The sequence below is a fragment of the Mandrillus leucophaeus genome, unplaced genomic scaffold (assembly GCF_000951045.1).
Source record: "Mandrillus leucophaeus isolate KB7577 unplaced genomic scaffold, Mleu.le_1.0 Scaffold663, whole genome shotgun sequence".
In the NCBI taxonomy this organism is placed as follows: Eukaryota; Metazoa; Chordata; class Mammalia; order Primates; family Cercopithecidae; genus Mandrillus; species Mandrillus leucophaeus.
In genome coordinates this window covers 956,778-979,963 of record NW_012107175.1, presented here as the reverse complement: position 1 = coordinate 979,963, position 23,186 = coordinate 956,778, and the positions used below count along the sequence as shown (strand labels likewise).

General features: G+C 41.6%; 1 protein-coding gene across 9 annotated transcripts in view; it reads left to right on the top strand.

Annotated features, from left to right (window-relative positions):
• The window catches only part of PPP2R2B (protein phosphatase 2, regulatory subunit B, beta), a 516,438-nt gene extending 502,858 nt beyond the window's left edge, over positions 1-13,580 (top strand). For all 9 annotated transcript variants that reach the window (XM_012001547.1, XM_012001545.1, XM_012001551.1 and 6 more), the window contains 3 exons: positions 2,718-2,887; positions 10,043-10,134; positions 12,861-13,580. In XM_012001547.1, the coding sequence (XP_011856937.1) occupies positions 2,718-2,887; positions 10,043-10,134; positions 12,861-13,140 (542 nt within the window). In that variant the 3' untranslated portion in view covers positions 13,141-13,580. The remainder of the gene's footprint in view (positions 1-2,717; positions 2,888-10,042; positions 10,135-12,860) is intronic.
• Positions 13,581-23,186: the final 9,606 nt, after the last annotated feature.

Below are 23,186 nucleotides of genomic sequence, written 5' to 3'. Positions count from 1 at the left end.
TTTGCAGCTGGGAAAACTAAAGCTGGAGTACTAAATAAAATGATCACAGCTAGTAACTGACAGAGGCAGGAATTGATGATTCCAGAGCACAATTTGCTAAGCTCATCCACTTTACTGCCTCTGGGTCAGGTGTTTTACTTGGAATTTCCAAGCCCCCAGTACTGAGATGGCTGTTAGTTGAAACTAATGTGAAAATTTTCTTCCCATCTAGTTCTCAACTACGAAGATACCAATCAGAATCCTGGGGCCTTCACTAATACTCAGCTGAAGCCCAAAAGATGAGGGCACAGACTAAGAGATTGGGTCAGAGGCATGTTTTTCTGTTTCAATGATTCTTTTCTTAATTTGCAATTTCAATTCGATTGATCAGGGTTTTTGTTGCTATTCTCTTCAATCGTTCTGTGAAAATTAACATTTTGGCTTAGTTCACAGTTTAATTCAGCAAGGTTTGAAATGTAACTTATTATATACTTGGGCTCTTTATACAGAATTCATTACTGACTATGTCAGTGCATTGACCAGGCAGGAAAGAAGTAGTCTTGGAGGATGAGTTAACTCAGCAACCTGCAGGCCAGTGTTTGTTTCAGCCTGAAATTGTGATATAAACCCTTGTTGGGTTTAACCATACACAATTGCCATCTTTGTAGGTCAAAAATAATTGAATGTCAGCAACTGCATATGTTTCAACTTAATAAATACTATACATGCTAAGCACCCAGAAGGCAAAGAATCTGTTAATTTATCTGGCTTTGGCTCCAGTGAAGCAACAAATATTCATTGAACATTTGTGAGCAAGACTCCGAGTATGAAGATAAGACCAAAATCCTGTTCTCAAGAAGCTTATGTCCTAGTTGAAGAGATAAAACAAACTCATGAATTGTTAAAATAATAATGTGAAAAATGATAGTTTCATTGTAAGAGAATACCTGAGCAAATACTAAATAAATGGGCAGACCAAGTATGATAGGGCTTCAGAGAAAAGAAAAGATCATTTGGGGTGAAATAATATGTAGCAGATGAGGTATATGAATCAAAGAGTATTTGGATCCATGAAGAAGGAATCAGGCAATGAATAGAAGTGGGAAACATGGAGATGATATACTCTATACATCCAACTTAAAATCGAGGTAGAAAGAAGAATTAGAGACAGTTTATGATGGGCTCTGATAACATACTGAGAAGCCATGCCTTCTTCCTGTAAGTGGAAATCAGCTGAAGCTATTGAGAGAGATAATAAGAGGCTGGATATCAGAGCAAATAGACAATTCACACAGGAGACATTGTGGGTTCAATGTACACTATTTGGCTAATGGTTATACTAGAAGCCAAGACTTCACCACTATGCAATATATCCATGTAATGAAACCACATTTGTACCCATTAAATTTATACAAATTTGGAAATATTGTTAATTTCAAAAAGACATCATAGCTACAGTTTACATACAAGGAGACCTAAGGCACAGAGAAGTATCTTGCCTAAGGTCACACAACAAGTAAATGACAGGCTGACCTTAGACCCAAGGCAGTCCAGCAAGAAAGCACCACCTTTTTTCTTTCTTTCTTTTGTGAAGACAGGATCTTGATCTGTTACCCAGGCTAGAGTGCGGTGGCCCAATAGTAGCTCACTGCAGCTTCCTTGGTTCAAGCAATCCTTCTTGCCTCATCCACCCAAGTAGCTGGGACCACAGGCATGCCCTACCATGCCTGGCTCACTGTTTATAGCAATGGGGTCTTCCTATATTTTCCAGGCTGGTCTTGGAATCTTGGGTTTAAGTGATCTTCCTGCCTAGGCCTCCCAAAGTGCTGAATGCAGGCATGAGCTACCACACCTGGCCAAAGTCCCACCGTTAAACACCGTGAGCCAACAAGAGAGATGAAAACATAAGGCCAGACAAAAACTTGTATATGAATAATCATAGCACTGTTATTCCTAGCAGCTAAAAAGTGGAAACAACTCAAATGCTCATCAACTGATAAATGGATAAACAAAATGTGGTATATTCATACAATGGAATACTATTCGGCCATAGGAAGAACGAAGAACTGATACATGCTACGACATGGATGAACCTTAAAAATTTTATGCCAAGTAAAATGAGCCAGTCAGTCCCAAATGACCATATATTCTATGAATCCATTTGTGTGAAATTTCCAGAATGAGAATCAGAAAGCAGATTGGTGTTTACCTAGGACTATAGGAGCAGGCAATGGAAAGTAACTGCTAATGCATATGGAGTTTTTGGGGGGAGGTAAAGAACATAGTCTAAATTTAGATTATAGCGATGATTTTGTGATTATACTGAAAACCACTGAACTCTACACTTTACAGTTTGTGGTATGTGGATTTTATCTCACTAAAAGCTGTAAAAAAATTTTTTTTAAGTATCTAAGATGACTCCAGGTTTTATGCAGTGACACCCAGATACTAAGGGAAACAGAAAAAGAGTTAGATGCATAGATCTGTCAGTGCCAGATCTATGAACAGGACAGGTCCCATGCCAGTCCTTCCATGAGAATTAAAATCCAGAAACTAATGACAGCTTTTTCCACTACCAGAGAGATGACAGTTCTCTATTAGCAACTTACATTCTGCAGACACCAGCCCTACTTAAGGAAGACTCTCAGTTACACTGTTAGCTTCCTAGCCAGTCCAAACATGTTAGAGTCAGTTGATAAGGATTGCTAAATTTGTCTTGTTTTGCTTTTGTTCTGCAGTTTTTGAAGAGCCGGAAGATCCAAGCAACAGATCATTTTTCTCTGAAATTATCTCTTCAATTTCGGATGTGAAGTTCAGCCACAGTGGGAGGTATATCATGACCAGGGACTATTTGACCGTTAAAGTCTGGGATCTCAACATGGAAAACCGCCCCATCGAGACTTACCAGGTATAGAACCCCAGGCACCCATAGGTATATGGAACATTGCCTTCATGAGCTTTTAAGCCAACCCCTGCTTCCAAAGGTTTACAATGCAGAAAAATGGAAGGCAGTGCATGGTGATACATTCAGTAAAATGGTACAGGCTATAATTAAGATAAAGGTGCATGTGGAGAGGCTAGAATTCAATGTAATTGATATGGACTGAGCACTTCATGTGGAATGGATACTACAGAGGTAAACAAATGGTCCTGCTCTCATGCAGCTTACCATCTGACGGAAAAGGCAGATGATGAGCAAGGAATTGAGTGTGCATCTCTGCAAGAGATGGTCCAGTCAGGTGAGAAAGATTTTCCCAAAGAAGTGACCCTTAAACTGAGTCTTAACTGCCATGAACTAGTCAGGAAATGCATGCTCTTAAAATAATGTGTTCACATGGACGCAGGGAGGGGAACATCATACACCGGGGCCTGTCAGGGGGTGGGGAGCTAGGGGAGGGATAGCATTAGGAGAAATACCTAATGTAGATGACGGGTTGATGGGTGCAGCAAACCACCATGGCACACGTATAACAAACCTGCATGTTCTGCACATGTATCTCAGAACTTAAAGTATAATAATTAAAAACATAGTATGTTCAAAGGCCTGGTGTCAAGAGAAATGAGGTGTGTTCAGGGTGCTTATACCTTGAATATGAATCACAAAGGCAGAAAGATGAGCCTGGAGATAGAGGTAAGGGGCCAATCACTAGGCCCTGGTAATGTACAGTAGGCTGTTTTGCCTGTGGACTGGGTACAATGGAGGACCATTGAAGTTTTACACCAGGAAATGACATTGTGAGTTTTAGTTTTTACAGTGTGTTTCACTTTGCAGTTTGCCAAACAGACAATTTAGATAAGAGGAGATGATGGCAATTTGGTCTGGTAATGGTAGAGTGCAGATGGAAGGATGGGTAAGATGAAGAGTCAGTGAGGTTTGCTTACTGATCAAATGTACAGGGAGAGGAATCAAAAAGACTGGAAGTTTTGAACTTAAGTGTTAGGTAGATTGTGTAAATGCAAGGAAACAAAGGGAAAGGCATTTTTTAGGGTGGTGTTGTTGAAAGAGGAAGACCAGACTTTGAAGTAGAGAGGACTTAAAGAAGCAAAATCCAGGCAAGAGTATAATGAAAGCAAAGATCAAGTGGGGTGGGGATAAACTAACCCTATTTTAAGCTATTTGGAGTTAGATAAAAAGAAGTGGGGGGATTCTATACAGAAGGATTTGACTTACATTTTTTCCTTGAGATATCATGTACATATCATAATAATCGGCCTTTCAAAGCACACAATTTAATGAAACCACCACTATCTAATTCCAGATCATTTTCATCATTGACATTTTTAAATTAATATTCTGGTTGCGCTGGGGAGAAGAAACTGTGGGAGGGACATTGGAAGAGACAGGAGAATAGTTATAACATTCTGGCAAGGGGAAATAGTAGCTTAGATGAGTGTATTAGCAATGAAGATAGCCAGATTCTTCATATATTTCCAAGGTAAAAGCAATAGGGTTTGAGGACGAATTTGATGTGGGATGTAACAGGAAAAGAAAGAAGCACCAAGGATTACTCCAAAATTTTTGTCCTGAACAATTAGAAAAGTAGAGTTGCCAATTTATTTAGATGAGAAAATCGAGAGTTTGGTTTTGGCTCTGTTAAACCAGTTTAACATCCAAACAGACACAGCAAGTAGACAGCTCAATGTGAGTCTGGATATATTTAGCTTCAAGATATAAACCTGACACTCACAAGTATATAGAGGGTATTTAAAGCCATAGGACTGAATGAGATCTTCTAGGCAATTAGTATAATTAAAGAAGAGGTCGGAAAATAAGACCTAGTTGAGAATAGGAAGAGGATTTGGCAAGAGAGATTTGGGGAAACTAGCCAGTGAGATGAGAGGAGTGACTAGGAAGCCAAGTGGAGAAAATGTCTTAAGGAAAAGGAAGTCATCGACTGCCAAATGCTTTGCTGAATCAAGTACAGAAGACTACGAACTTGGGTTTAGTAAGTGGAGATTATCAGTAACCTGAATGACAGAGGAACAGTAGTAGAGCAGTGTGAATAAATGTCCAATTGGAGTGAGTTTAAGAAACTGAAGATGATAACATAATGAGGACAGACAACTGTTTCAGTAAGTTTACTCTGAAGGAGAACAGAGAAATGGAAGTGTAGCTGAAAAGGGATTCTGGCTGAATGAAGTTATTACAGCATGTTTTCTGCTGATAGGAATAAGCCACTAGAGAGAGAGACCATTAGAGAGAGAGACCACTGAAAGAACAAAGCCCTTGAGGCAAGCCAGTGGGGGATGCAGTCCATTGCAGAATTGGCTGTAGACGGTAAGGTGCATAGATAATTCATCTGTCAAAGGAATGACAGCAGTTTTCATATATAGATGAAGTAGGTTTGTGAATTTTGTGATGAGAACATGTAGGTGTTTTCTTTAGTAAAATAAGTAGTAAGGTCATTAGCTGAATGGGAAGAAAGAAAAGGGGTAAAGTACTCATCTAAGAAAGAGAAATGTTGTAGGGTGGTAGGGTTGCTCAGGCATCCACTTGAAATTTACATAATTGATTTAAAGGGAGATTAACCTGTATGATTATGTTTCTTCTCAGCCACATTCACCTGCTTGATACAGGTAAAGAAAGGGTAGAAAGTAAGATTTAACTAGTGATAGAGTTGTGCCAAATGAGTACAATGGAAACAGAGAGCAAGAAAGGCAAGCTTGTTGAATATTTATGCTAAAGGAATGATTGTAATGATGTACTGCTGAGTCGAAGGTGGGCAAAGGGGAAATAATGAATTTTAAGGATTGATAGAATCAAGATACTAGAAGGAGTGAACTAAAAAGACAGGAGTTAACAGCAGCAGCAGGGATAGCAATGACAGGTACAGGGATAGCAATGACAAGGTTCATAATATGACCAAGGAAGCAAAGGACAAAACACATTGAATATGATGAGACTGAGTAAGAGAGAGACTAGAGTGCTCGAATAACTAAAAATAGTGACAGGAATAGTAATGGAAGAGAGACAGAGATGCAAACTTGCTTCAAGGAATAAGGATTAGGGACTCAGAACTTTTGATGGCTAAAAGAAGGACAGGTAGCAGGAAGCTTAGTTTGATGGCATGACTTCAAAGGAGTTGAGGGCTTTAAATAGGAATAGTTGTCTGGAGCAACAAGGAGCCTACCTACCCAACATTGGCATGTGGAGTGAGAGCAAAACTCTAGCTACCACTTGAGTGTCTTCAGAGGAGATCCAAATTCCAGTCAGAGGAAGAAGAAGGAAAGGTTCAGAGAGGAGGTTGAAGACTTTGATGACTCTGTTCCAGCAGGTGCTAGAGAAAGGTTTGGGAGCCAGAATTCACAGCCATATATGTAGTGGAGATAGCTTTGTTTCCCCTGTGGTCCATCATATTCCCTATTATTTAGTGTTCCTGTCTCCTGAATCCTACCTTGACTTCAGGGCTTGGCTCCACATCACTTACCCCCAAGCTTTCATTTGCAGCCTTCATCTTTAGCCCAGGACTAGAGTCACCACAGTGTCCTCTTCCAGCTGCATAAGACAAACCTGATAGTATTCGAATCCTTAATGCAAAAGAAAGAGCAGTGGGAACTAGGACCTGAGTGTGGCTGCTGGGGAGCCTTAACTAGGAAGAGTAGATTTAGGACAAAGCTAGTTTTAGAGCACAGCCATCTAACTTTTACATGAAGTAATTTAAAGATGGTAAACAAGCTCTGATTCAGTGAGCCTCCAGAACACCATGATAGGTTGTGAGGTCCAGTGGGAAAGAATTTAGTGATCAGTCAATAATGCCTGCCCTGAGCAAGGAGACAGGTAATACTACTATTATACGTTTTCATACATACATTCACAGATCTCAATCACGTTTCCATGAATAAAAGGCTGCAGACTTAAGTATGATTAGCTATTTTCAAGTTTTCCCATAGAACAAGGGCTGGCAGACTGCAACTTGTGTTCCTAACAAGCCCCCTATTTGTCTTTGCAGGTAAATTTTATTAAGACACAGCCATGTACAGTCACTTACATATGTTCTACGGCTGCTTCCATGTGCAATGGCAGGGTTGAGTAGCTGTCACAGAGACCATACGACCCACAGAGCTTAAACTATTTACTATCCAGCCCTTTGGAGAAAAAGTTTGTCAACACTTGAAATACAAGAATGGACCGACAGAGTTGGCTCTTTGTTTGCCTCATAGCAGTCCACTAACTGTATGACACTGGACTCCCACAAATAATGAGAAGCACTGTATTGGGACACTCAGTCTAGTGTCAAAAATCCCATGCACAAATTAATAGGATCATAGAAAAGTCATATTAGGAACATGAAGAAAGAACATTAAACAGGATGAGTTTTAAGTTCTCTCTTGCTCCATGCTCTAGAGGTTGCTCATGTGTACATCTTACCTTATTCTTTCCTCTGGTAGAAAAAGGTCCCTCTGGTTTGCCTAAGAAGACTTCTTTCTATGCAACAAAACATACATACAGCATACTTCACAGTAGACATTCTTTTTCTTTAAATGTTGTCAATTGGAGGCAGGTAGGAGCTACCCAGACCTTAGGTGTGGTGGAGGAGAAATAATGGTTCAGACTAGATTTTCCCTTGAGTCTATCTCAACTTCTATCTTTCAAGAATTATTTACAGAGTGCTCAGCAATGTCATTCCTGCTAATGGGCGTGACTTCCAAAGCACACATTTTGACACTTATAGAAACACCGCAGGTGAGTAATAAGACAAAATGCCAAAAGTGAATGGTGACAGATGAGGAAAGGTTCATCACAAAGTGGGCAGATGGAACTAGACCTTATAAATCTTACCACTGCCAGGTTTATAAACCTTTACTGCTGTGCTCCCTAGGGAAGGTGAGTGAGTAGTTTATAGCAGAGATGCCTCTGTTAGGGCAGGACACAGCCTCACCCTTGCAGCCCCCAAATGCACCTAACAATGCCAACAGCACTGCCAGAGGGGTATTCCCTTGTCACCAAAGCACTGAAGCTGTTACCCTGACAAGGCCTGGAACTGTTTGGGAGTGAGAGAGTAAAGGTGGGGGAAAATTAATTTGCAGAGTTAGAAATAACTTCCTCTGTCCAAATAACTCAGAGCTTTTCAAATACCCAAAACATCTAATGGAACATAGGATGAGCCTGACCTCGTTCCTTTACCCAAGACTAAGCACACAACTGAGCCTGAAGCTCAGCGTCCAGCAGAACTGTTGGAGTCAAAGGAAGAGAAAGAGCCACAGTTGCAGGAGAAAAGAGATTGAATCATCACTCTTAACTTAAAGTGAAACACCAATACCCTTGGTAGCCTCCCTCTGCTTTCACCTAGTTCTATCTCCTTCTCTCTCAACCTCACTTGAGTTCATTATCACAGCTCCTGTCAAGGACTGAGGACCCACCAGAGCAAGCTGGAGGCAGGTTGCTAGTGCAGCTCAGAGTGTGCACTCCAGAGCCAGATACCGGGGCTCAGTTCCCTCCCCTTCTGTCACTTTCTTTTCTGTGTGATCTTGGACAAATGATGTCATATCTCTGTGCTTCATGCTCCATTAGAGTAAAGAGAATGAAAGGACCTGCATCATAAGATGGCTTTAGAGATGAAATGAGGTTTTGACAGATAAAGCACCTGGCTAATAATGACAAGCCAGCATTTTGGGTATGCCCGTTATTATTGCCACTCTGTGCTAGCGGGTTCAGGAAGGATTACCTTCGAAACACTGAACCCAGGCTACTACTCTCTGAACTTTATTCATCTATTTGGCATCTACATCTGAGTTGCTGAGTGTAGCTGGAGAAAAATATTCAACTATGCTTGATCAGCCTTATTTGACATACATGTTCAACAATGTCAAGTGTCCCCTGGTGCCTTCCAGAAATCTGACATTGTTTGCCAACCATTCCTCTCTTCCTGCTCACTCTCAGTTGATTTCCAGTGAAAGCAGCAGCATGGTTAAGAAAAACCAGGAAAGAATCTCCACATACTCCAGGACGGCACCTTTTACCTCAGAGTCTACTTGACAGCTCCACATGTAGACATCTCTAAACCATTGTACCCAAAAGTGAACATGGTACCCGCTTCCTTCTACTTGCTCAGGAGAAAGATCAGGTAGTCATCTTTGACTCCTGTTTTTCTCTCCACATCTCAGAGTTGACCCAAGTCCTATCTGCTCTTTCTCTAAACAAAAGGAGAATCTGACCAGTCCCCATCACTGCTCATGCCCTGGTCCAAGCCAACATCTATCACTCAGGTTATAACTGGTCTCCCTGCCTTTGTCTTTGCACCTTTAGGATCCATTGCAACACAGCAGATTCAGCAATCCTTTCTGTGAAGTCTCTTCTTCCTCAGAATAAAGGGCCTATGTAAACTGATCATCCTCTCCCCCAGCTGCTTACTCACCACTCCCCAACCACACTCCCTCCAGGATTCCTGCCTCTAGGCCTTTGTGTCTGCTGTTTCCTATGCTTGGAGAGCCTTCCCCTCACCCCAAACCCAGACGTCACTGTGGCTCATTCATCTCCTGCAGGCTTCTGCTCCAATGCTGCCTCCTCCAGTGAAGCCCTGACTACTTGCCCTGTATAAAATAATACACCCCCGACAAGATCTCCCAGGCTCTTTTTCCATACACTTTTGTTCTATGATTTTATCACCATCTAAATGTCTTATTTATTTACTTGGTTATATAGTCTCTCACGTAACACTGGGTGGAAAGCACCACAAGGATATTTGGCTCACTGCTGCATCTCAAATGCATAGCAGGTATTCAGTAAATATTTGTTGAATAAAAGACTGGATGAATGGTGACCTCTAATGCCTGTGAGCAAATCAGCTTAGAAAATGAGAATCTACTTCTTTAGTCTTACTGGATGCCACTGTCTATACAAGCAAGCTTAATTAATCCATATCAGCTACATGAGAAACTCATCAACCCATCCTAATGTCCTACAGCTAGAAAGGGCCAAGCCTAGGTTCAGATCCAGGGCCATCTGATTCAAGGAGCATGTACAAATGAAAGATTTAACAGCTCACATCAGAAGAGGAGGTGTTTGCAGAAATAATTTCTGTTTAAAATAATAACTGACCTTCTCGATATGTTTCCTTTCCAGGTTCATGACTACCTCCGCAGCAAGCTGTGTTCCCTCTATGAAAATGACTGCATTTTTGATAAATTTGAGTGTGTGTGGAATGGGTCAGACAGGTAAGAAAGGCTCTGTAGCTGAAGAACCTTCCAAAGGTTGTCTTGAAGAGGCTCGGGCAATTTATCCTAAGTAGAGTACAGCCAAAGGGAGGTCAAAATTGGGCTCCAAAACCTGGCTGAAATGCATAATGTCAGGCCTGGAAAGAAGAGAAGGATATAGTAAGGCCTTTGAATCCTGTTTCTGAACTGGCACAGATAACACTTTAATGTTAATGAGAAAGTCCTATCTTTTTCACAAAAGACACCTCCAGCACTAGGTCAACATGCCTAAATGAAGATCACTTATCCACCAGCAAATTCCAGCCTGAACAGTTCAGATTACTGCCAAGTGGGCTTTCCAGATCAAAAATTATCCCTTGAAGCTGCTAGTGGAGACCTGGCCAATGGTCCTGGTGGTTCATTAACTGAATTCTAGTCGACCTCATTTATCACATTCCCTCAAAGTGATTTATTACTATTTTAAGGCCTTTGATTTGAACAATACTTCATAATACCTCCCAATAGTTCATTTTTAGTTTGACAGATACAAATGATTCTTTGACTTCCATGAGAACTAAGTGCAAGCTACCAGGGGTTGATTTCATTCTTTGATGAAGGTGGCACCAATTATAGTGTTTGAAAGCATAGAAATTCTATTATGGCAGGACATTCAGACATTCAAGCTTTCAGTGAATACAAACCATCTCTCTCACACTCAACCTGTTTCTTGGCTTTCTTTGCCACTGATCAAAATGAATCCCCTCCTTAGCAGGCTTGGAAGGAGTCCCCACATGGCAAAGGACCCAAGTCACACTGACCAGTTGGTATAGGACAGAGAGCAAAGCAACTGTGACATATGAACAAAATCCCCCACGGGGAGAAGAAGCCAGCCTTCTCATTTTATTCTTTATTTATAGGTATTGATTTATTCATATATTATTATTTACATATCTGTTATTATTGCTCAGATTTTTCCTCTATCTTAGCCTTGATTCAAAAACCACACTTATTAGGCACCTACTATACACCAAACACATTCATACACATCATTTTATTTAATCCCAACCACAGTCTAACAAGATTGTTTCCATCATTCTCATTTTACAGTTCAGGAAACTGAGGCTTAGCAAGATAAATTAATCTGCCCAACCTCATAAAGTAGTAAGTAGTAGAAGCAAAAGTAACAAGTGTAGAGTTTGAATCCTAAGATCAACACTTTCTATAACATCACAACTGGGAAATTTAATTTCTCTTTCAAATAAGGTTGATAGTATTTTTTTTTTTTTGAAAATAATATCTCTTACTTGTTTAAAAATGAGTTGGGTCATGGGAGGGAAGCGAACGTCAAAGCACAGGAAGCAGTGAGGCCAACCGGCTGAATACTTATGCCCCAGAGTCAACCATATGTGGGTTTAAGGGTGGACTTTACTACCCACTAGCAATGTGACACTGAGCAAATTACTTACCTCTGTGTAAAACCCTTTTATGGAATAATAGAAGTTGAAACGAGATCATGGAGGCAAAGCCCTCAGTGCCCTGCCTGACAAGGTAATAACAGTCCACTCAAGGACACAGACACAGTTCACAGCATCAGTTTGATGGGCCAGAGTAACAAAATCTAGCCTTTGCTTAATTTACCTGGTACAGCTGACAACATGCCCAAAAACACATCCTCCTTGCTGTGGCCCAATCTTGTCAGCTTTTTCCTTCACCTCTCTATACATCCCAAATAATTTGAGAAACGGATGAGAGTTCCTGCTCTCCCATCTTAAGGAGCCAGTCAGAGCTCCACCCAGAAGTGAGCGGGAGCCAGCCCCTCCAGGGGAACTGCTGTGTGATGGCACTTGGGGTACTTGCAGATGCCCTGGCTCAAGGAATCTCTCTCTCCCCACCTCAGCTTGTCACCATGTCTGAAATGTCACCATCATTAAACATTGAGTACCTTGCCTCTGGAAGACATTGGGTGTTCACCACTCTCCTGATCAATTGCAGCTATGCCTAAGAGGGGATAACTCTTGTAAAAATGTGGAAGCCATGTGTCCATTAAATGTGGAAATAAAAACCATATAAAATCTTTTTATTTCTCCATCCCAGATTCTTTTAAAATTTGAATTTTCTTACTTGTTTCCCAGATAAGACCATGATGACATCCCTTTTGTAGATAAGTTTTCTAAAAAGGCCGAATTCAGAGCTAGTTCTCGGCAAGGGAAACGATACGCCCCGGGTTCATGCACGATGCCACCAGCATCTCTCCCCCAACCGCACTGATGCCATAAAGCCTTAGAGGTCAGACGTCCAGGAGCCCCCTTGACAGTGGCCAAGCCTTAAACACGTACAACTGCTTATTGTTTTCAAAAATGTGTCTACTTTGACAAACCTCATTCTAGTCTCGCATTCCTGATGGGAGGTAGGTAGGACTGGGATCATTAAAACCACTGGACACCTTTACTGAGCCAAAGAACCAAAAGGAATCTACCGAGCAAAAGCAAATTACAGGGAGAGTTCTCACCATCCCTCATGTCCAAACCCAGCCAAAAGGCTCACTGCGTTCAGTGATTCAAAAAAAAAAAAGCCAACAATCACACTGCAAAGCCTGTTCTCACTTTTTGGTTTTTGTTTTTAGTAAAACCTATGGTGTCATAAGCTGCCCATAACATATCATTTGCTCTAGAAAGACGACACAATGAAGATACGTCATTGCCTTTCTCCATAACACTCGGTCACTCCCTTTCCCCTCTATCTTGCAGCGTCATCATGACGGGCTCCTACAACAACTTCTTTAGGATGTTCGACAGAAACACCAAGCGTGATGTGACCCTTGAGGCTTCGAGGGAAAACAGCAAGCCCCGGGCTATCCTCAAACCCAGAAAAGTGTGTGTGGGGGGCAAGCGGAGAAAAGACGAGATCAGTGTCGACAGTCTGGACTTTAGCAAAAAGATCTTGCATACAGCTTGGCATCCTTCAGAAAATATTATAGCAGTGGCGGCTACAAATAACCTATATATATTCCAGGACAAGGTTAACTAGGTGGACAAGTTATTACTTAATAATCTCACATACTGAATACTAGTCAAACAAGTTTTTAAATGTTTCTTTGGGTCTTCATTTGATGCATTGACTTTAATTTCCCTATGCAGGAAATGATTGGAATAGAATTAAAAGGAGTCCAACATTCCCAGCTCCCCAGTTCTAAGAAACTTTTGTCAAACCCAATAGGTTTGGGACACTTCTGTTTAGAATTGAAAGCTGCCAGCTAACAGTAATTCTTCCATAGTTGACTTGAACTTCTGATGCTTTTATTGCCCAGTTTTCTCTGGTGGGTCCAGTGTTTTGTTCCTAGGTGTCTGCTGCGATAAAATGAGGTTGTCTGTAGTATTTAAGGAGAAAAGAAATAAGTTTTTTTTAATTAAGCAATTCCATTTGATTGAAAAAAAAAACAACAAAAAATAAACACCGTTTACTCTTAGACAAATTCTTCTTGTTTTGTGAAAAACCAGAACTAGTCAGTATCTCCTGCCCCTCCACCATTTTTTTTTCTATTTTCCATTTTCCTTTGAACAATTTCATTTAAGCCAGAGATTTATTGCATGAAGCTGAGAAGAGGATGTAGAATGACGGGGAAAGGGCACATCAACCCTGCTATGCTCCTTTTTTGTAAACTCCATAGAAACAGCCTGAGAATTTGGCTAGGAAACTTGAATGCTTCAGGGGACAGAAAGAGAGCACTTTCGACACAGTGCTTCCCAGAGTGAGCTTGGCAGGGCCAGGCGAGGCCAAATTCCATCTGCTGCCTTGTTACTCTTGCTTTTTGTGCTCTTAAATGGCTCCATATAATCCTCTACTTACATGTTCCTTGGCTTTTTTCTCTTCAACCTTTTCCAGCTTATTTATTCCATTGACTTCTAAAGGCCAAGTCCTGGTTGCTTATTATCTGGTATTCTAAATGAAGCAGTTGGAAGCAGTGCCACCACCCCTGAGTCCCTGAGAAAGGCTGGTCTGTTCTTTTTGGGTGTTTCTCCTAAGCAGCTCCCTCCCCTCCTCCTGGTTTTGGTAACCAAAAGTAACAATCCATCAACCTCCATTGTACCTAGAACAAAAATAGCCAATAAAAATGCTGATTTGTAAAGTCCAGTCAGGCACTTCTAACTCACCCCAAGCTCGCCATCTGGAAAAACAGACCAGAAGGCTGCCTTCCACAGAAATGAACTGTGGAGAAATCAAGCAGCTGTGACATGAAGTGAATGAAGTCCACTTGAAGCTGTGGAAGATGGTTCATCCTTTTCCCCTGTTGAGGATCCAGATTTATAACTTCTAGAAAGCCATTTCCAGAAGGTTCTATGTGGCATACCCCTGGGAAAGGCACTAAATACATGCAAAGGATTTACAAACTTAGAGAGGAGAGTAGATGGGTGGAGTCCAGAAAGCTGGGTCTGGGTTAATATCTCTACATCTGCATTGGTGACTCATTTCTCCTAACTTCCATTCAGTGCAGGGTAAATGGTTTGAGATGAGAGTTTTTCATTGAAAGGGAAATTTTCTTTCAGTTTATAGATGTATTAGAAGTCCTGACTGTCAAGTGTAATTTGCTTTGGAGGAGAAAAAAAAAGGTGAAAGAATCATATTGTCTCAATTCTAAGCTACTATCCATTTACTAATAGCTTTTTGGCAAGGAAATAACTGTCACCTTAGGTAAAAACAGTTTTGTAAGATGCAGCCCAATTTCAGGAACATTAAAATGTGAAAAAGTACATCTCAGAATTGAGGGAGCATGGGAAAAAAGACGAGACTTTCTCAGTATTACTCGTTTTTCCTGCAACGAAAGCCTCTCCTTAGGCATCTCAAGTAAAGTGCCTAAGGTGGAAACTCTCTGGGCAAGATTTCTGGCCTGACTGGGACATTGTTCTCGGAAGAGACATGAGAGAGTCAGAAACTTCTGCCAGTCATAGACAATGATGATACTGCAGAAGGCCACTGGGTTATTGGCCTTTTACCACCAACTTTCTTTATGGCCTTTTCTCCACTTCTCCAGACTCAGCTCCTCTGTCTGTACCGGGTCGGGAGTTGGGACCAATCATTGTATCTCAAACTGAAGAATCAACCCACATTTGTACTATTATTCATGTAACTTTTTTTTAAGTCACCTTTTCTTAAAAGCAAGACTTAGCCTCGTCCAAAGAAATAATATGCATGAAATTTCAACTGTGATATGCTAGGTTTTTTTCCCTAACATGAATCACATAATTATCAATATAACAAACATGCACCCATATACCACCTGAAATCATTTTGTGAACCACCAGGAGCATGTGTATCAAATTTTGGGACCCCGAGTAACTGATATGACGGAATATTTACGCCTTCAGGTGCATCAAAGATGATAGAGTCACCAGGGCCGCCCAGAACACACACAGGAATAATTTTTTGTCATGCTTTAAGGAGTTCATAGGCCCCTTGGCAGTTTATCTGTGAATTCCAAATAAAAGCCCCTACACCAGTCCAACACCTTTAGCACATAGATGTACAAACTGAGACCCAGAGTAGGATGAGTTTCCAGAGAAGAAAGAGCAGAGGGCAGCCATCCTCTCTTCCATCCTCTGCAAAGGATGCATTAGAGCAAACACCCAAGACTCCTGGACAGGAACAGGAGGGGAAAGCCCTAGAGATTAGGCCTCAGGGGGCAATAACCACCACAATGTTTCACAAATTACCTGTTCTTTACCAGGTACTAAACTAGGTATTTTATATGTGTGATCTTTCAGCCCCAGTACTGGTAATACTTCTTAGTGGCACATAGAAGTCAGTCTGTTTTCCAGCTGACGCTAAAAACTACTTGAAGCCTGATTTGCTACCTTGCAACAGTTGGTTCGATTCTAAGGGCCCTGTACTACTTTACCCTGCAAGGCCTGCTGCTTGGTAAGAGCCATCAGATTACAACTGGAGGGTGTCCATTGAATTAAGGAAAATGGAAGCCACGCCATCCTTGGCTTTTACCAAAACTATCCTCGTGCAACATTCAGTCCGTGACATTAAAAACAAGTAATGCAAAAAGCTAAACTTTGGTAGACATTCATACTCTTCTGTCAGGAGGAGGAAGATTAGTTAGAAAAAACAAAAACGGAAGACATTAGCCAGCATCAAGTAGTGGGATATACATAGGCAGATGGGCAGTGGGAATCAAGTTGCTTCTTAACTCCTTAAAGTTTGGCTCCTGCCTTTATTCTTCCATTGAAAAAAAAAAAGCACCTTTAAACTTCTCATTGGTCTTGTAATTAATTCAACCAAATCAACATCTATTAGGCAACCAGCATATATAAGATGGAACAATTGTAAGATGGAACAAAGATGAAGCTAAAATTCTGCTAGCTCAGTGGCCCAATGAAATAAGTCAGCTATCTCCACTAAGCTTCCTTTGAACATTCTAGGGTCCATTATAATAAAAGGTATACCCTCAAATGCCCAATTTCTAAGGACTTGAAAAGTCATAATTTCCCTTCCTTCAAGCTACAGAGCAACTGCCTAAATCTTCCCTCCCCCCCACCACCCCGGACCTCATTTCTTTTTCAGTCCCTTTGCTAGCTGCCCTGCAGGGCTCAAGAAAGCCCTGGTAGGCCTCATAATGAGGATTTAGGGATGACACTATAGTCCACAGAATGGTGGAACCCTTACTAATTTTCCCTCTTTCATGATGAATGTGTGGATGAAGCTGCTGTGTTTTCAATAATGCCACCCCCCTTCCAGAACAAATCCCCTGACAGTCGTTGGACATACCACCCTGAATGCACCCGATCTCGTCTGATCTTGGAAGTGAAACGGAGTCGGGCCTGGTTAGTCTTTGGATGGGGGAAATCTAGACATGCCACTGAGAAACATTCACACTGCAACCTGATCCACTGTGCATCCAACATGACTTCATCCACCTCTTCCCCTGTATTTCTAAGTCAGTTCTCAGGGACTGATTTCCAAGGGAGCAACCAACCTGGTCAGTGGAAAAAAGAAGGGACTGGGAGACAGGAAACGTGGGTCCTGCTCCTGGTAACCAAGGAACTTAAGCTACCCACTCACAGTCCCTATGGCAGCATCATCACCTGTAAAATGGCCAGAAAGACATCTATCCTAGCTCAGAGAATTGTTATTAGGAGAACAAGAAATCCATTTACTTATAACTGTTTTGATAAGTTTAAAGCACCATAAAATAATAATAGCAACAACACTGATGGGTAATATACTATTGCTTTCCATGCCTCATCTCATTATCTCCTCCCCCAGACCCCATGATGGCATTAGTATTTCCATTTTGCAAATAAGAAAATAGACTCAATAGACTAAAGTTGTCAACCCAGCCAAGGGCACAAAGCCAGAGAGAGATGGAACCAGGACTCCAACTCAAGGTATCTGACTGTAAAGCCAGAGCTGTTAAAATACAGCTGTAACATACAATAGTTGCTAACATTTATTGAGCACTTATTATAAGCCAGGCTTTGTTCTACAAATTTCACATGTATTGACTTATTTACCCCTAAAACTCCAGATGCAGATACTATTGTTGTTCTGATAAATACAGAAACAAAGACGAATGACAACCAAATTTACACAGTTCACAAGTGACAAAGCCAGGCAGTTTTAGTCAAAGTTCTTATCCACTATCTCCATCATACATTGTGTGTGTGTGTGTGTGTGTGTGTGTGTGTGTGTGTGTATGCATGTAGATGGAAATTACTGATCAGAAAACAAGTCCCAGTAATGACCCATAAGCTCAATGAATTAAAGATTCATTGATTGCCTGGGATGTGTCAGGCAGCCAGGCTCTAGACAAGGGGCTGGAGTTACCAAGATGTTTAAACCACTGGCCCCTGCCCGCCAAGAGATAACACTCACATAGGAGAAAGTGCATACTTGCATATTGTAAACATATTTACAATGAGGTATCTACGAAGGGCAGAAATCATGCAGAGGAAGAAATGGTTAATCAATGTGTGATAAGAAACGGTTCTCAGAATGTGTCATCTAAGCAGAATTTTAACTCAATTTGCTCAACAAAGCATGATACAGCATTTCCAATAGGTAGACCAACATATACCAGAATATGAAGCAAAATCCATACGGCATGGGAACAGAAAGCCAACGTTTCTCTCCTTCCATTAGAAACACATTTTCGACATAGTAGAACTAGCCTACCCCTTTTTCCTTTTGCTCATCCAATAACAAATATTTATTAAACCTTATTTTTAGCACTGTATTTAAATGTAAATAGTAGATGGAAAGAATAAAAGGAAACCAATATTTCCTGAGCAGTTATTGTAATGACAGGCATTGGGAGAGGCACTGTTTTAAATCGTTGTAATCACCTGATAGGTAGATGTATTATTCCATTTTTATAGTGAGAAACAGACTCAAAGCGTTAAATGACCTAGCGGGAAGTTTTATCTAGATCTATCCTGTTGCAGATCCTATACCTCTTCCATCACAGTGATTGGTAATGCAGAGATACCTTGGCTTGATTATTTTCCCTAGCGTGGATACTCACAAACACACCATTTCTCTGTGACTAAACATTGCCTGACAGCTGACCAAGAATACAAATTTGGTCTGTCATCAAAGCAGAGAGTAAAGTCAAGTGGCTCACAGGTCTCCAATTCCTGACTTTGACCTTATTATGACCGATTAACTGTCCCCCAATTTAGATATTCCATGCCCCATTGGTTAAACTGCCAGTGGCAGAACCATCGTGATCTGCCATCTCTGCTGATTCCTGCCTCAGCTGCAATCAAAGCAACGATCACTGTCAGGCCAGAAGCAGGGGCTTAGCCACTGCTAAGACAGATCCCAGTCCACTCCCAGCCTTCCCACCCCTGCTGCTCATTCCCCAAAAAGTCAACCTGGGTTTTCCTGGGTCAACAGCTCCCACTGAACAGCTCCTGCTTGCCCATCTCAAGCCCTCTCAGCTGTCACTCCAATCATTTTGGCTGCTGCATTTGGTTTGAGAGAGTGAAGAGGACACTTCTTCAGAACTCATCTTTGACAGAAACCCAGAAATGTAGGAACAAGCCATGATTGCCGTGATTCTTGCTCTGGTTGACTAGGGATGCACTCCCTTCCAGCCAGGGTAATACATTTTTGTGGGAGTCATGGAAGACTCAGGAAGCTGGAGTAGAAGGGAGGGGGTGCTGCCTCACTGGTAAAAAGAAAAGCAACATTTTGGAACTCTAAACGGCTGCTCAGTTGGGTGAATTTCATGCATTCATTCATCCATTCATTCATTTACTAAATGGTTAATGATTGTTCATGTACTGCCTGCCAAGCCCATGCCAGGGTGGTCTGTGGAAGCAGCAGTGACAGCTCCATCTTCACACAGCTCACAGACAGCGGGAGGTGCAGACAAACTCACAAGCAATGGTGGCAGTGGACTATCGAGAGCCCAGGATACCAAGCCTGCCAGCCTGCCTGCCTGGGTTAAAATCTGAGCTCCACCACTTAAAAGCTGAGCAACCTAGAAAAATGACAACCTCTCTGTGCCTCGATTTTCTTATTGATGAAATGAGGATAAAAATGACATCTATCTCATAAAATTGCTGTGAAGATTAAATGATTTAATATACACAAAGCTCTTAGAGGGGTGCCTGGCCCACAAATATGCATTCACTGCACATTTCTTGCTACAGTTCTGCTAATCCTGTAAAACATATACACTATGACGGGTGTGTCTGGGTGCCAGGAGAACACAAAGGAGCACCACCTCATCCAGACCAGAAGCTTCCCAGAGGAGGTGATTTGCAAGGTGAAATCTGAAAGATAAAGGGAGTGAGTTATCCAGGGGAAGAGAAAGGAAAAGCATATACCAGACATCAGGAAAGGACAGTGGAGGCAAAACAGCATATGCCATGTATATATATATATGGAATTCACAACACTCTGGTGTGACTGATTAGTAAAAAGCAGGAAGGCAGATCAAGAGAAATAAGGAGACATGGTAAGGTGAGTGGGCAGTAATGCATGATCTGAAAAATAATAATAATGCGTGGACTTAGTGAGGTTCACACATCAGGAGCTTCTTTAACAGCCAGGCTATGAGGCACTCAGATGAGGAGCTATGGTTTCCATAACTTAGCAAATACTTATAGTCCAGCCACAGGGGAGATAGTGATAAACTCAGCTCAAATGTCACCTCCTCAGAGATGCTTTCTCAACCACCCTTAGTTCCATGAGGACTGCATCATTGTTTAGGCCACTCCTGTATCCCCAGAGCACAGAACATTGTCTGGCTCATAGTAGGTGCTCAAAACTTTTGTTGAATGAACAAATAAACGTGTAAGGAAGTCAGGCACAGCACTTGCCCACAGGAAGCTTACAAGATGAGCAGCATGCCCCTGGGAGTTTGAATGATATATGGAGATACAAGCAGCATCACAGGACTTCTCAGAGGAGTCAGGGAACTAAGAAAAAACTGAGAGCCAGTGAGCCAAGATGTGTTAAGAGCAAGCGATCAAACTTAGATTGCAGTGTTAGTTAATAGAGCATATGTGTCCCTGCCTGATGCATTACCCTCCCTGCAGTAGTTAGCCTTCTGGGACCCTGCCAAGCATGCAGAAAGGTTGACAGCTTACAATCAATACCATGTTCACTGATGCAGGGAGCAACATTATCATATCCAAGATATTGCCCCCACACCCAGGCTGCAGCACTAAATATTCCCCATAACAAGGCAAAGGGAAGTGACAAGAGCTATTATTCTCAACCCTCCCACTTGGAAATAAGAGGTGAGAGAAACCTTCCCCTAGATGTTCTTAGGGGAAGGCAAGACAGTTCCCCAAAGAAATCTTTCAGAGCTGAGCACATGCCTAATACAGCAAGACAGGGATGGGAGAAGACTGGCATTTTCATTTGCCTGGGTGTCCACAATGTTGCAGGGGAAGCTCTGTGGGCAGCTGGGAAACACAACAATAAATTGGAGGGGGATGAACAAAAGGGTCAGTGGGGCTGTGTGCTGAGTGAATGCTGGATTTTATTCTACATGCCCGATTCCCTCCAATGAGATAAACCTGACTTCCCCCAGTGTGGCCTTCTTATTTCAGCTTCTCTGACTGTGGCATAATTGAAAGTCATATTTCATCTAGACCATTGGTTTTCAACTCCAAATGCAGGTAGCTTATGAAGACTCAGCCTGAATATATAAAGAGAACAGCAAACAATTATAGTTGCATATTAAAGACAATCTATTTCTCAGTAAAGGAAAGTCAAGTCAGTCATATTACATACTAGCCACAACACAGAACTGATCTGAAATATACTGTGGGATGGCCTTTCAGTCTACGCTGGACTCTTAACAGGAAAAAGGCAGAAGGTGGCCAATGGTGCATTTATTTAATGGTGGGGTCCATTTATTAAATCCCTCATTTCCTCCCTGACAAGAAGGACAATAGTTCTTATTATTCATATTATTTTTGAAAAGGCAGAAAGGTTAATTACGTATTGACATGGTTTGCATCTGCGTCCCCGCCATAATTTCATGTCAAATTGTAATCCCCAGTGTTGGAGGTGGGGCCAGGTGGGAGGTGATTTGATCATGGAGGTGGATTTCTCATGCATGGTTTAGCACCATCTTCTTGGTGATATTCTCGTGATAGTGAGCAAGTTCTCACGAGATCTGGTTATTTAAAGGTGTACAGAACCTCCCCTCTGTCTCTCTGGCTCCTGTTCCTGCCACGTAAGACACGCTGGCTTCCCCTTTGCCTTCTGCCATGATTATAAGTATCCTGAGGCCTCCTCGGAAGCTGAGCAGATGCCAGCACCATGCTTCCTGTGCAGCCTGTGGAACTGTGAGCCAATTAAACCTCATTCCTTTATAAATTACCCAGTCTCGGATTTTTCTTTATAGCAATGCAAGAACAGACTACTAGAGCTAATTTGTGATGTTTCTTGATGAAAGAATCAGCTGAAACTCGAGAATTAATATACTCATTGAAGATCAAATATCACAGAAATTGAGAAAGTGTCCATCACGGAACAAGAAAGTTCAGCTCAAAAAGCTGATTTTTTCAAAGTACAAAATGAAGTACCATTTCAGGAATAGACCATTCACTCAAAGAAGCTCTTTACTTTGACCAGCACAGGGATGATTCACTAACTCCATTGTTCTCAAATGAATCCCACTGTGTCCCAAGAGAGACTCTGGGGAGGCTTCATCAAGAACAGTAATTATAGCTTTTCCATGTTCTCTAGCATTCAATAAATTCTTCCTAGTGTGACCCCTCTCTCTCTCTCTCTCTCACACACACACACACACACACACACACACACACACACACACAGCCTCAATGTCCCACTAACAGGCTTCTTTCCTCTCAGGGAACCATCTCGGAATTCATTATCCTTCTTGTAGAAATGGAGGATGCTTCCCAGCTGCATAAGGACCCAACCTGGAAGCAAAGATTGTAAAATTTTTTATTGTGTTTTACATCAGGACTGGGGATCTATTTACAAATTAAGGCTCCACTGGCCTGGTTGATAATAAGGTTATATGACTCCACATAAGATTGTAATGACTTCCTTTTTTACAGGCTCCTTATTACATAACTGTCCAGGTGGTGAGCAGTAATTAAACATTATTGCTTTTGGAGACATTTCAACTTACTCAGGCACTTTCGTAACCCAGAAGGATAGTGACAACTTCACAAGGTTACATGAAGAATTACTCCAAGGCCAGGATAGAAACCAGGTCTTTTGAATTTCTAAAATAAGTTTTATTTCATTGTTATTGTTGTCTTTATTTTTCCGTGTGCCTAAAACCAATGAGTCGACATCCTTGATAAGAAGTTTTAATTCCGACCTAGGAACATTCAGCATTTTTGCCTGGTGTACCATTCAAAGACAGGTCTGCAAGTGGCCCTGGGGGAAATGCCTCACACCAAGCCTCACTGACATCCGTGTTCACACAAATGGGCTCACTGCATTTATCTACCACATTAAATATCATTTACCCACAAGATTAAATGATATAATTTTGCCTTTCTACAGATCACCTGAGCAACCAAGTATTCCATACCTGCTCATATGTCACAGGTACAAGAGTAAGCTAC